The following is a 14,165-nucleotide window of genomic DNA, read 5'->3' as shown; positions in this document are numbered from 1 at the left end:
AACTGAGCTTAGCTCAGGGAGACTCCCTTCACACAACGTGCAGTAGAACATTTGAGGGCCTGAGCCTCTGAGAACATTCTAATAGGGTGCGGATGCCTGATTGGCTGGAATTTGGACTAAAACATAATGACAGTAATATGTTGTAGAAGTGACAAGTTGTCTATCCATAAAATCTCTATGGTTTTACTTTCTTTTATGCCTATATTGGCTTATGTTATTACTACATTGCTATGTTATGTACCGTGGGACTCCAAATTCGACGACAGGGAATATTCAAGCATGTGAATCTATGAAAGACACCCCAATACTGGAGAAAAGTGGGTACTGTTAACAGTGTTTACTTTATGGGGAGAGTTTACCCTGTACCACACTGTTTGCAGACAGTGAAACTCATGTGAAATAACCCATAGGGTATTTAGAAAGTATCTAAGAACATTGTACACTCTAAGCAAAACTTGTCAAAAAAAGACATTATTCGCTTAAAATAACAAGGGTCTGAAAGTGCTAAAGGTCATTCTACCTACAGCTTTCACACTGTGCTGAAAACTTTACAGATAGCCCATCTCCTGGAGCGAAAAAAGCACATGTACATAGGTTAGTACCAGGTGCACAAAGTCTTCAATGTTATGTAGAAATTGTCATACTGAGATGTCTCTTTCTAAATACTCAAGGCTGCTTACAATACTTAGCATCTACTATGTTGAATCTTTGCCCAGTTGGAAACTTTTAGTACCGAACAAAAAAACTTGTGTACAACGTACTGCACACAAATTGTCAACTGTCACCTGCACACAGAGTTACTCCTGAATACAAAAATGTATAACGTGTTCAATACCTCTACACACCATTGAAGGATTAGGAGCACATGTAAGCACTTACACCCATTAGCTGGACACAGGCTATGCAAAAATCAGGTAGATAAGCAATATGGTAGTTACTCGTGACTAAGTAAACTATAAAAAAACGAACACACTCATTGATGATGTAATTAATTATGTCATTTGAGAGGTCATCAGTGATGTCATAAATTATGTCATAGAACAGGTCATAAATTATGTAATATGCAAGGTCATAAGCAGTGCATGGTGGGGTTGCAAGTTATAGCTAGCTCTGCTAACCGTACCTGGTAAATTTCCGAGTTTAAAATGTTAATGTTGTCACTGATTAACGCTCCAAGTATAACATTACTTTAACCTTTGTGTTTTTTCAGTGAATTCCTACTTTTTTGGAGAAAGTTAGTTTTTGTTTCATTAATGATTTTGGTGCAGTTTGTCCAATGTTGACGAAACTTTCCCAAATAGAAGTTCATGCACATCAGCTCCTTCCTAGAAAGTTTTGGAGTGATGGGTCAGGCAGGGACCAGGAGTAAGGGGAGGGGTACCAAAAAAGCATGCAATTTCCTTAGGGATGTTTTTATTTTAACAGCCAAAACAGATGAACAGAATTACACCAAATTTGGCAGAAAGTTTGATCTTCACTCAGAATGCATACATTTTGCAACTTGGTATAAACCCATTCAGTAGTTTTTGAGAAATTAAGGTTCAACATTTATAGATATCTGGATGGTAATAGAGTGATCTGATTGGTCAAAGGGTCTTTTTTTTCTCCTATTCAGTTTCCTCGTGAAGGCAAGAAGCTCTAATGAGTTCTGCAAATGCTTGCGCTTGGATTGGCTGGCCGCAACAGAAAGAATGTTGTGGTCACCATTTCAGTACACAGGGACGCTGTTCCCATGTCCTGGGAAAAAAAAAAACGATTATAAATTGGCAAAGTATTACAATTAGGTCATACTTGTACATGCGCTGTGCTGCAGGTATCAGTCGAAGATCCAGGTCTTGGGTCGGTGGGTGCTCCCGCGTGGAAGGAGTTCATAAGAGTGGTATTGTTCTGTGTGCGGAGTTGTTCCCATGCGGAGAGCGGCTGGTTGGCAGTGGTGGTCGATGGAATGCTGCTGAGGTCGGTGGGTTGGGGATAGAAACTTCTATAGATGGTTTTTAGGTCTCGCCTAACCCAGCGCATGCGCTGGTCTGGCGAGACTTATTGAGAGGGCTCTAAAAAGTGCTACCAGGCCAGCCTAGAGCTACAGTGCATGTGCGCGGGTGCGCGCGCCGCGCCGCGATTACTTTCACTTTCGCGGCCTAGCACCGAGGCGCTTTCCTATAAAGGCCGTATGGCTTCAAATGCTCTGTATGGACCCGTTCATTTAACTGTAATTAATCATACTGTCCGGACCAAACTTGAAAAATTACCCTAATAAAACAGAAGTTAATAACGGCCAGTGAAAGCCCCGGGCTAGCACTTTTGTTAAGCAGCCTTCCGTTCAACCAGAACAGCTTTTGCCCCGGCACAATGTATGTGTTACATGTTAAAACACGTATTGTTATTAAAATGCTACTGCCCTCTGGGACATAACGTATCATTAAGCGTTTTTGTCCTTGGAAGCAGATTTACCTTCATAAATCTTTTTTTTTTCCTTTTCCAGGATATGCAAATGTTTTCATTCTCAAATGGATGGGTTGAAATCAAAACAAATTTCTGAGGTTATTCGGCTTTCCGGGGCAGCGCCTTCTGCAAACATTGTTAATCTACACATTTTTATAAACATTTCTGTGGTCGTCGGTACTCATAACAGCTCCCTACATTAAGAATCACAAATTAGTCCTGCATTTTTAGAAATATTTAAAATGTCCATGTGCGCGCTCACATCTAAACACATACGGACCTCCTAGTATAATATCCCAGTAATATGCACCTTAAATGTAAAATCGCACTTCTGGACTCTGGGTTCTCTAAGCACACGTGTAAAGAAAGCGTATCCGTAATGTTTCTGAAAATTGCGGATTTTTTTTTCCATTCTGAATTATACAATTTTTACGTTTCGTGTGTGGTATTTCATGTTTGTACTTTTCGAATGTGTAATCCGGCTAGGTGTGTTTGTAATTTTACTACCTCTCTTTTACTCTCATTATATTGCCAATCGTGACATCATTGCGGTGTACACGTGCCCTTCAAGTACCTGATTGTGTGATGCTCTGGTTTGCTCGCATTTTACCTGTTCTTATGTTGACGCTGATTGCATTGTTATTATCAATAGTGTCAGGCTGTGAAAATCAACCAGTTACCCAGGTAGAGCTGTGTTTGTACCGGGGCCGGCAAGGTTCCTCGTCCTCACTGCGTGCCCATCGCAGTGTCCCCAGCATGGTGTGAGCAGACACAGGGTCCCCGGGGCTACCACAGGCCCGTCCAATACTGCAGAGCACATGCCCTCAGGACCCGGCCGATGCCACATTTATGGGGTCTGGAAAAAGCCAAACAGAGGCCAACGCGATCCAGCAGCTAGTCAGGCAACACCTGTCCGCTCACCAATAATTACTAGCTTATTCTGTAATTATTCCTCACTTTTTAATTATTTAAGGCTAGGGCAGGACTCATTGTGACCGACTCTTGCAGGGGCTGCATGGTCATATGAACCCGCAGACTGACAGAGGGTCTTCCTGGACAACAGAAGCCCTCCCACCGACCCCATAGCACAGCAGTGACACGACGTGTGGCTTTAATTAGAGTTTTCACTTGTAATTTTAGCCCGGACTAAACAAATGCGTACTTAAATATTTATCACCCGTGCTCGGTCTATAAACATGCCGACCCCGCATAAAATAAAACTAGCATGGCTTTACAGACAAATTATTTTACAGCACTTGGAAGGAAAGAGAGCCTGCAAACATCTACAATTTTTACAAACACTTAGCAGACATGTGTGTGGAAGGAAAGCCATGGTATGATTATAGAATGAACGTCTAAATGCACTAATCCATGCACGTATATACCTACCAACGTATGACGCAGGCTTATTTTCACGAGTGCTATAAATATAATGTGTTGCAGTCACTGGGAACAGTCAACTCACTATTCAGATATATGACGCTTTTCACATTTCCTGTAGTTTTAGATACCTCACTGAACAGTGAAATCCACGTGACAGTGTCGCCCGCTGTGTGTGCCGCTTCTAATCTCCCCGTGTCATTCCCCACAGCACCCCTTCCATCTCCCACTAGCCACACTTTGTTTTCAACACCACAGCTGTGGTTAACTTTCAGCATTGAGCTTCGTTTGTGAATAATGGTAGAAGGGGATTGAATTTGTGAAGCTGTAGGCTAGCCTGGGAGATCGGCGAGGTAAGTGACTGGTGGGAGGTGCAGTGAGCCTGCAGGTTTACTGCTCAAAAGCAGCAGTTAATGGTGAAGGGTCTGTGCTGATACCAGCAGTCAGCATCTGAAATGTGTGCTGCTTTTGTATTGGCAAATGCTCTTGTACACTGAAAAAGCTGTGTGTGCTTCATTTTTCCGTGCCCGCAGAGCCGATTTTAATGTCCCAGTGCCCTTCCCACACCACTTCACCCCTCTGACAACAGTGAATTCCTGCCCACAACAACCCTCAGAGTTCGCAGCTTCTTGTTTTCTTTCTTCTAAACTCATTTAGCATTACACCATTTGATTAATGCTTCACAAAGGGGAAAAAAACCAACAACATTTACAATGCCAATAGCTCAAAACAATGTCATTGCGAGAGACCTATTGCATTGTAAATGCTCGTTTTCCTTCCAAGGAAACAAAACTTCTCCCCCGACCTCCCCAAAAATCTGAAACCAATGCATTTACAATGGAAACTCAAATATACAATTGTTTTCAGAGGTCAAGGACTATTGATTCCTTATTACACAGTTGTAACTACAGATTTTTAGGTCGCATGCGCTGGTGCAAGTCATGTAGCAGTGGAGTTTGGCTTTGAAGCCTCACCCATTCTCCGCCCATATTTTTAATTGGCTTGTGTCATTGTCCTTCGTAAACGCTGGCTTCGAGTCATTAGTAGGCTCGTTAGTCCCTCCTTGGTACCGCATGTCTGCATTTGTTACCTCCCATAATGACTGGACCTTTTACTGGTGTTACATGGTCTGAAATACAAGTTGGTGAGCACTATTTTCTTTAATGCTCTTACCCTATTTCATCCACGACATCGCAGCACGCCCCCAGGCTTTGACTACTGTATTTATTTGAATTACTATGCGATCCGCTTTAACTGCGGCATTGCTTTTGTTTTTCTACAAAATCCTTGTCTGCTTGGTTGCTCCTATTCTTTGCAATGATTTATTACTCCCTCAAATGTAATTGCTGGTTCTCGCTGCATATTGCTGACATACCGCCCCTCAAATGTAATTGCTGGTTTTCTCTGCATATTGCAGACATGTCCCACCTCTGATTATTGTATATACCCTGTTTATGCCCGAATGTAGTTACTTCCTTCTATCCCTATCCAGGTTTATTGCATATGTCAACCATGTATACAACGTATTATCCCTGCAAAGCGCTCTGATACTCTAAGGGTTCACGTTTGCGCGCTATAAAACCGTAAATAAATAAATAAAACTATAGCGGCTGCGCTTGTTCAATTATTTTATCTTAGGCGCGGTCCGCTTTCAGTTTAGTGGACGAGCTTATTTAATTATTTATTTTACAGGCAGCAGCTTTCACATTAGCAGGCATGCTTACTTTATTAATTAGTGCGGGCCGCTTTCCCTTCAGCAGCCGCGCTGTAGAACGTTTCTAAATTATCTTGGTTTTGCTATTGTGTAAAAGCGCACCATAGGCGCTTTCATTTTAATATGGTCCGTGCCCCTTTGTTTCGACACTGCTCAGTGTAAGCTGAATATGGTGAGCAACGTCTGAAGAAAGGGGTGCAGCCAACATTAAAGTGCTCTCGCATTTGCGAGAGTTTGAGCTATTGGCATTAAAAATAACAATGCATTTTATATTTGTGTTGGGTTTAAAACACAAATAAAAGGCATTGTCATTTACAATGCCAATTGCTTTAAAAAGTCCGCAAAAGCGAGACCTATTGCATTGAAAATGCTTGTTATCTTTGGGTTGTAGTGGTCGGCGAGGGAGTCGCTGAGTTCCAGGGGGGTGGGGGTTGAGTTTTCAGTGGCAGACGGGCAGGTGAAGAGTTCTTTGGTTTGGTTGGCGCTGGTCTCAATCCGATGAGTCAGGGCCTCCTTTTTTCAGCTTTAGCTAGCGGTGGTAGTCGCTGAGGGCTGACTTGGAGGCTCGGTCGGTGAGGCTTCTGCTGGTGCACCATCTTCTTTCTAATTGTTTGCACCTGCGTTTCGACATGTTGAGTTCTGGGGTGTATCACCTGGTTCATTTGATAGGTCTGTGCGTTTTGGCTAGTTTGGTGGGAGAGACTGTCGGCGGCGCTGGTGATTCAGGCGTTAAAGTTCTCTACTGCCTGGTCCAGGTTTAGGGTGCTATTCGGCTTTGTGATGCCGAGTGACTCGGACCATAGGTACTGAGTGACCTTGGTCCAACTGCAGAATGGGGTGCTGTGGTAACTGGGGTTGGTGCAGGGAGGTCCAGCGAGGGTGTAGTGTACAATAGAGTGGTCCAACCAGGTAAAATCTGAGGTGCAGCTGTATCGGATTGTGTTGCTGGACGTGAAGATGTAGTCCAACGGGTGTCCTGCTTTGTGCGTGGGGTCTGTGACCAGCTGCTGAGGCAGATGTTGTCCAGTCTTTCCGGGAGGTCTTGGAGTTTGTGTCAGTGGTGAAGTAATTCAGGGGGAAGTTGAGGTCTCCCAGGAAGATGTAATGTTCAGAGTCGATGGCGAAAGGGGTGAGGAATTCGGCAATGACGTCGATGAGGCCGGTTCATGGTCCTGGCGGTCTGTATCCGAGGATGCCTTTGATGATAGTGTTGTCAGTACGGAGCTGGACATTCATGGGTTCCATGACCAGCATGGTTTTGTCATCCGTGATGGTGCAGGTGATCGATTCCTTGTGTTTGTGGCAATGTCAGGAGCCGATGCGGGGTGATCCTGGTCTCTGTGATGAAGGTCACATCGGGATGAGAGTGAAAATGGTGTCCAAACTTCGGTAGCGTTTTTGCACAGTGATCTGGCATTGATCAGGAGGCAGGGGAGTTTCTCCCTGGAGGTCTTGGCAGCTGCGGCTGGCTTGGCGCTGGTTGCTTTGATGGTGGTTAGTGCAGATGTGGATGTAAACCAGCAGCGGATGCATGAAAAAGGTCTTGCTGTAGAGCGAGGCAATGCGAGGCAGCAGTGGCTGCATCCGGGGACCAGGGCAAGAAGGTCTGAGGCGGAGTATCTGTGGGAGTGCGAAGGGCAAGGGATCCTGGCACTGGGGGAGGTCCAGGCACAGATGGGCTTGCCTTTGGCACACCTTCAACACGGCAACACAGCTGCCTCCATAAGTAGTCTTGGGAGGTGAGAGGGGCTGGCCGGGAGGCAGGAGCGCGAACAGTGGGAAAACCAGTGGGAGGCAGGAGCCTAAAGGGCGGGAAAACCGGCAAGAAAACCGGTGGGAAGCAGGACACTGAAGGGAGAAATGGCAGGGCGGGGCTGCAGGCCAATCGGAAAGGCAGCGAAATGCAATTCAACAATATAACCAGTATGCCTAGTGAACCCAACCTAAATTTAAATTCAAATAAAGAGTGAAATTAACCCTAAGCTAAATTAAGTTGGGTGCCAAATCTGAATGAAATTAAGGCTAGGAGCATAATTAAGTGCAGGTCGTCCAGGAGCGGGATCCATCTGGCCGCTTCGCCCTAGAAGGCAGACCACTCTGAAAGGGTGATCCAGGTGGCATAGGCAATGAAAGTATGGGTACCCTGACCCCCTAGTACGTGTGTGGGGATGGGGGTTCCAGAGGTACCACCCCTGGTGCCAAATTTGGGATAAAATGTCTTTTGGGTTGTTGCAATCCTGCGGGAGCCAGTGTGATGCCCTTACACCCACAAGAGTATTGTGGAATCAAAACAACAACAAAAACACATGGCACTCATGGTAGAGTGTTAGGCGCCCGTGGATGGTTGGAAGCAAGGCCTGGCCGTAAAGTAACCACAACTTGTGCACTAACCATGCACTGTCTATGCCCTCACATAAAACAGTCATAACATGTAATATGGCATCACTGATGACATTTGAAATAACATTAATGACATCAGTGAGCATGGCAAGTGAAAAAGTTATAGTTACTTCATTAACTGTAACTGGTGAAGTTCAGTGGTTTGGTCGTTTTTTGTTTGAAAAGTTACTTTAACTTACATTTTCCCTTATATAACATCACTTTAAGCTTTCTTTTTTCAGCGAATTAGCAGGGTGTTTTTTTGTAAAGTAAGACATTTTCCCATACCCAACTATAACCTCAGTTTAAGGAAGATAATTCAGCACTTATGACCATTGGTGAGGATCTAACTACCCTCGGGGATACCCACCATGATGTGCATTTTCTGTGATGTGGCTAAAAGAGTCTCCCTCGTAATGGCTACATAGTTATCTCAGTTAATGCAATTAAACATCAGGTTATATCTTCGTTGTGGGGGGTGTGCCTTGTTAAATAGAGTCCATTTGTAGCATTTCTTGTTTTTGATAAGTAGCAATGCTGCTAGTCTTGGTGTGATCGTGAAGTCCATTTGAGATGCTGCTAATTAACATATCCCCAATGACTACTTGTGATGCTTTGACCTTAGGTGACATTTTCAAAGGAATATCTGAAAGTAAAAGTCTGTATAAACACCCTTATTTATAGGTAGGGACTGGAAGGAGAGGGACACTGGAACATAAGTGCTATTGAAACCCAATCCACCGAGGGTACATGAGCAAAGGATGTAGCTAAATCTCTTTCAATTCTGAATCCAGCCCAAGAAGGGTGCTGCCGGTTAAGGGAAGCTTTGATGAGTACTCCAAATACAGGAGGCAGCAGGTTATTTAGGGCTTTGGGGCCAGTTTTCTGCAACATTAACCTACTAATCTTATAATTAGGATTATTGTGTTACAATTGTAATTAGAAAATGAGTAAAGCCAGAAGGCAGTCACTTTCTGACCCTCATTTGAGCAAGGGTGAGACAACAACGTACATTTTCACTGGCACAGTAAGTGCAAGTGTGCAAATGCCATCCATCATAACTTTGTTGGTTAAAGCAGGGCTTACCTTGCCGCAGCCCTGGCTTCCATTCTGCAGGGACTCCTTGTACCACCACAAAATGGCACAGCAAGCATACATTTTTAATGTGGCCTGGAAACTTTAGCTTTCAGCCCCACATGCCCAGAATACCCATCTATCACAGAGTGAGCCTGGAAGCTGCCTCTGTAGAGGGTGTACTAGTCTATGAACATGTGACCTGGCATCATCAGAGTCATGAGCTCTGATGACTCTGACATTGGGTCACATGTAGTAAACAGATACACTGTGCGTGCTTTAGCTGTTTACAGTAGTAAATGCCAACACCTGAAAAACATCTGCGGCTGAAAAAAAATACTTCTTTGTAGGTTGTCTCCGAGCTGGACACCAAAAAGCTAAGTAAAGCATACAACTACGAAAATGGACTCACCATTACATTACAATAAGATTCCTGTTCGACACAATTGGCTCTGGAGCGGGGGGGATGGGGAAGAGAGGTTCATAGCGGAAAAAACAGCCATGAATTTGGGTGTTTGGGGGACAGGGAGTACCTGAGGCAAGTGTCATTCTAGCCTCATCGTTGAAGGAGGATTTGCCAGGAATGGGGCTACGATTTTAGCTATTCATGGAGATTTATACAAAAGACTTTATAAGGTAACAGTGCGGTACAGAGAACCAATTGATTCATGGATAGAACTATTCAAGCCTCTCTGTCTGCCTGCCTTTCTTTTTTACCTCTCTCTTTATGCCCGCTGTGTTGATGCAATAAGTCCCGGAGAGCTAGAGAGACTTTTTTGAAGCACCAACAATGGACCTGGGCTTTGAAAAACATTTCTCTATTGCCTCCAGCTCCTCTGAGAAAGGTCTGATGAGTTAAATGCCCAGTTTGGCCCAGACTTTGATATTATTAAAAAAAACCTTCCTTATGGACAAGACAAGTACTACAGTAACCTTAGTTCCACACAAAATTTGTAATCATGAAGTTGCACAGGCAAATCAAAATGCAATGTGCTTCTTATTTAGGATTTGTGTACAAAACACCATTAGGTTTTTAGTATTGTCCTTGGCTTGTAAGGAAAATACTTCTTAACTATGTATAATGCGTTAAAGAAATAAAATTCAACATATTCAGTTTTAAAGAGCAATTATGTCAAGCAAAGGACTTGTGGACTGCAAGATTACTATAGTTTAAAAGAGCAGCCTTTTTCACCACCAGTCATTGTATGCTTTCATAGCTAAAAACAGTTCTACTTTCTAAAGCATTTTCATTCACAGAATCTCCAAAGGAAAAAGCTTTACAGTGCAGTCTCCACCAAACAGGAAATTAAGCTTAAAGTGTTAATAAGTTATGGAATCAAAACAGAGGGGAGGGGTTGAGGTGGGATGAAGAGGCAAAAAAATAAAATGATTGAGGGGTAGGTAGTAAAGTGATTTGCTCAAGGTCATACAGCAAATAAGTGGTGGTGAAAGGATGCACACCTGGGCCTCCAGGTTTCACTGCTTTGTGCTCCAACCACTGGGCAGATCTATTGGTGTTAAGAAGGCGTTTTCGTGGTTCCCACACATCATACCGAATCAGGCCTGCCATTGGCATCTTTGAGCTCCAGGTATGGTTTCCTCTTCACTCGATTCAAATCTTCGTGCAAGCCATCTAGAAGAAACGCCAGAAGCTCCTGCGAGTCTTGCTGCTGATACCCAGAAAACTGAGGCGCAAACCGTCCAACTTGCGTCTGAAATAAATTAAAATATCGAACCATTAAACCTATGATCAACAAACTGACCTTACCAACCTTTCACATGCTTTAACTTTAGCTCTTTGCAAAAAAGATTACTTACCTAATAATGGCTCTAAAAAAAAGGAAATGTTATGTGTAGTTTTATCCCCCTGTCAAAATATCTTCCTATTGGACTGATCAATTAAGCGCTCATGGCGGAAAAGGACAAGGACGTCATCACGTCTACAATCATTTTGTTGGAAGAAAGCACGGCAAGGCGGGCATAATAACCCACTCCAAGCGGGGAAGGAGGAAAAATTCTACACACAAGATTATACATGTCAGCTTTAGAGTAGCAGCACTTTCCCTTATACCGTGAACCATGCATGAAGAAACTGAAAAATTGGGAGATTGACACAATGGAAGGAAACATCACTTTCTTGTGATTCTTTTCTACTTCTTCACCATGGGTATTTCCTCGGACCTCAACTAGGTAGTATAGCTCCGCTCAGGTGCAGGATCCTGGAAGACACATTTTAAAGATACACGTTTTCAAAACCAATGAAATAAAAGGAAACCTGCCCAAAAACAACATTTACTGTAGTTTTTGCATTCAATTAGCCAAAAGACCGAGATAATTTCCTTTGTTGGGGCTCTTTCTGGTGTTACTTTAACTGCCGATTCCTCATATTTAGAATATCCCCAGGTGTCAGACTGGAGCCAGAGAATTTTCTAGCAATGCTCCTACTTGCCTATAGGTGGTGCTGTGTGGCTCCATGGGGGCACGGTCATGTGCCACCCCTGCATGCGGATGCTAGCTTCTTACAGCCTTCATCTTCAGTGCCTCCTGATAGAGCATAGAACAGGATATTTTGTATTGAGTGCTGATCTGCAAACTTGGAATCTTATTATGGGTTGAGGAAGCCACTCCACTGAAAGTGAGAAGCGAGGGCAGTAAGGAATCTGCAGTTGGACGTATTCATCGGAACTTAAATCAGCAGTACGTTTTGCTGAGAAATGCCACTTAAAATAGTGTACAGTACATAAAACAGGAAATGGTGTCCCAATATAAAATAATGAATACAGTAATCTTCAACCCTGCTCTTATAAGAATATTGTAAGACTGCACCACCCCTTCATGACCAACAGGGTTTCAGATAGTTCATTTTTGGACATTTAGGAAGATACGCATGTTCAGTAACCTCTCAAAATCTGTAGTTCTGAAAGCAGAAAGGTGGGCGGGATTGTTAGGAATCAAGAGGAAGTACACATGGTAAAGTACTATTATTACTTCATAAGTAACTTCATTCTTTACCATGAGATCCACGAATATATTCTCATAAAAAGGACAAAACAGCTGAAACCCACAAAGTATGATCAAGGCTACAGGATTTGACCTGTAGGCAATTAGGTTACAAAGAAGTCTGACACACCAAAGTACCCACCCTTCAGTCAGTGTCCAATGTCTAACAAAGGTATGGACTAACTTTGTCTGTATTTGTATTTTGCAGTCCTGGAAGATCTATTGTCACCCTTATGTCCCAAAGTAGCTTCGGATGAGATGAGACTTTAATTAGCCAGTCGTTCAAATATAAACACTCCTTACTGGGGTATGCTGGTAGTGTTGCCACAACTTTTGATAGAGCCCTGGGCTGTCTCCAGTCCGAAATCTTGAACTTTGTATTGATCTATTTTTTTTTAAACACATTTTATTTCCTTTAATTCGCTTTATTGCCATTCTTTTACACTACTTGTACAATACATTCCTTTAAATCACATTGTTCCATGTTTCTTGCAGATTACATATTCCTAATCCCATGTTTCATTCTGGCTCTTTTAAGAACTTTGTATTGATTGTGATTTTGAGAGCTTATGCAATGCAATAAGATCAGCAATAAGCAAGATTCTTAAAGGCATGCAAATTAGAGAACCCAGTGAAAACTCGCAAACCAGATGAGCGAATTTGCAGGCTGAAGCCTTAGTGGAATATCTACAATGTGTTTATCTACTTGGACAAAGAGTCTAAGAACAGCAGACGTCATGATGTCTGCTTTAAGGGACATGATATGTTTCTTCTTCCCTCCATCTCTTGCAAGAACACCCACAAGGTCATCTTTCGCTGGACCCTCAACGATACTCAAGTCAGTGAGCTCAAATCACCCTGACGAGGTAGAGGAACTGGCCCTGGAAACTCTTGTAGACTGCTGCTGCAGAGGTGCTTGAACTCTGCACAGAAGTTGAAGATGGGATAGATCATCCTCTGTTGATACTGCAACCATCATGTCTACTGAATCTAGTGGCAAAGTAGAAAGCGGAACAACCCTCTTCTGAATAGACAACGTTCTTGCCAAAGAAGGAGAACCACAAGACACAGGGAGCCATCCCCACCTCAAAATATCCATAAATAGTTGCCCTGATGTTAAACCAGATCTCTTTACCTGTCAACGTCAGTGTGCACGAGCCTGAATGGTGACCAGATTAGGTAGTGCCATTTGAGACAAGTTGCTGCTTTCACAGCTGCAGAAGCAGTCTTCTGGGAAGAAGGGGTGGAATGGAGGCCTCTCCCCCTTGAAGGAGAGCTGGACACAGCAGGTGATGTTCTGCACCCAATTTCCCCCTTCTTAGCCCAGAGATGAATGTCTTGCCTGTCTCTATAGGACGTCTTTTCGCAAATCCCCCTATCCTTGGAGTGAAAGATAGGAAGACACACTACGGAGACACTGTGTTCTTTATTGCACATGTTCCCTCAACAGGCTGGACATTTATGAAAATAAGTCATAGAGGTCGAAAACAACGAGGTGAAATGCACCCAAGGAAATTTATGGGGGAAAAACATTGCCCAAAAGGAATATGCTACTTACCAGTATGCATCTGTTCTTGGCATGTAGAGCTGCAATCTACACACTTTTGCATAGATCGCCATCTGGTGTTGTGCCCGGATGTTTGCAGTTTGTTTTTCCTCTTGGAAAGTCTTTGGAAGTCACGAGGTCGGTGACTCCTCCTTTGGATCGTATTGCGCATGGGCTTCGGCTCCATCCTCAGATTGTTTTTCGCCAGCAGGGAAAGATGGAGCGTAGTAACAACAGTGAAGAAACCCATGTGTGTTGTATCTAAATAAGATAGACTGGAACGGATACAGGTAGCCGGGGAGGCGGGTGGGCGAGTGTAGATCTGCAGCTCTACATGCCAAGAACAGATGCATACTGGTAAGTAGCATATTCCGTTCGAGGCATATGAGCTGCAGATTACACACTTTTGCATAGACTATATAGCAGTTCCCAACCTTAGCGCCGACCACCGGTATCTGTTGCAGTTGAAATAATGTTTTTAGTACAGCCTGGCCCACACTAGCTTGTTGCTTGGTTTGCACATCTACACAATAGTGTTTAGTGAAAGTGTGCGGTGTTGACCATGTAGCTGCTTTGCAGATATCATCTAATGGGATGTTCCCTAGAAAAGCCATAGCAGCCCCCATCTTC

The 14,165-nt window shown here is 43.5% G+C and overlaps 1 protein-coding gene across 1 annotated transcript in view; it reads right to left on the bottom strand.

Moving 5' to 3' along the window:
- USP4 (ubiquitin specific peptidase 4) overlaps positions 1 to 14,165 on the bottom strand; it is a 776,462-nt gene that overhangs the window by 464,004 nt on the left and 298,293 nt on the right. The window contains exon 10 of the mRNA XM_085625029.1: positions 10,543 to 10,701. Within this exon, the coding sequence (XP_085481155.1) occupies positions 10,543 to 10,701 (159 nt within the window). The remainder of the gene's footprint in view (positions 1 to 10,542; positions 10,702 to 14,165) is intronic.

This window comes from Triturus cristatus, chromosome 9 (genome assembly GCF_964204655.1).
Source record: "Triturus cristatus chromosome 9, aTriCri1.1, whole genome shotgun sequence".
NCBI lineage: Eukaryota > Metazoa > Chordata > Amphibia > Caudata > Salamandridae > Triturus > Triturus cristatus.
This window is presented reverse-complemented; position numbering and strand designations above follow the sequence as displayed.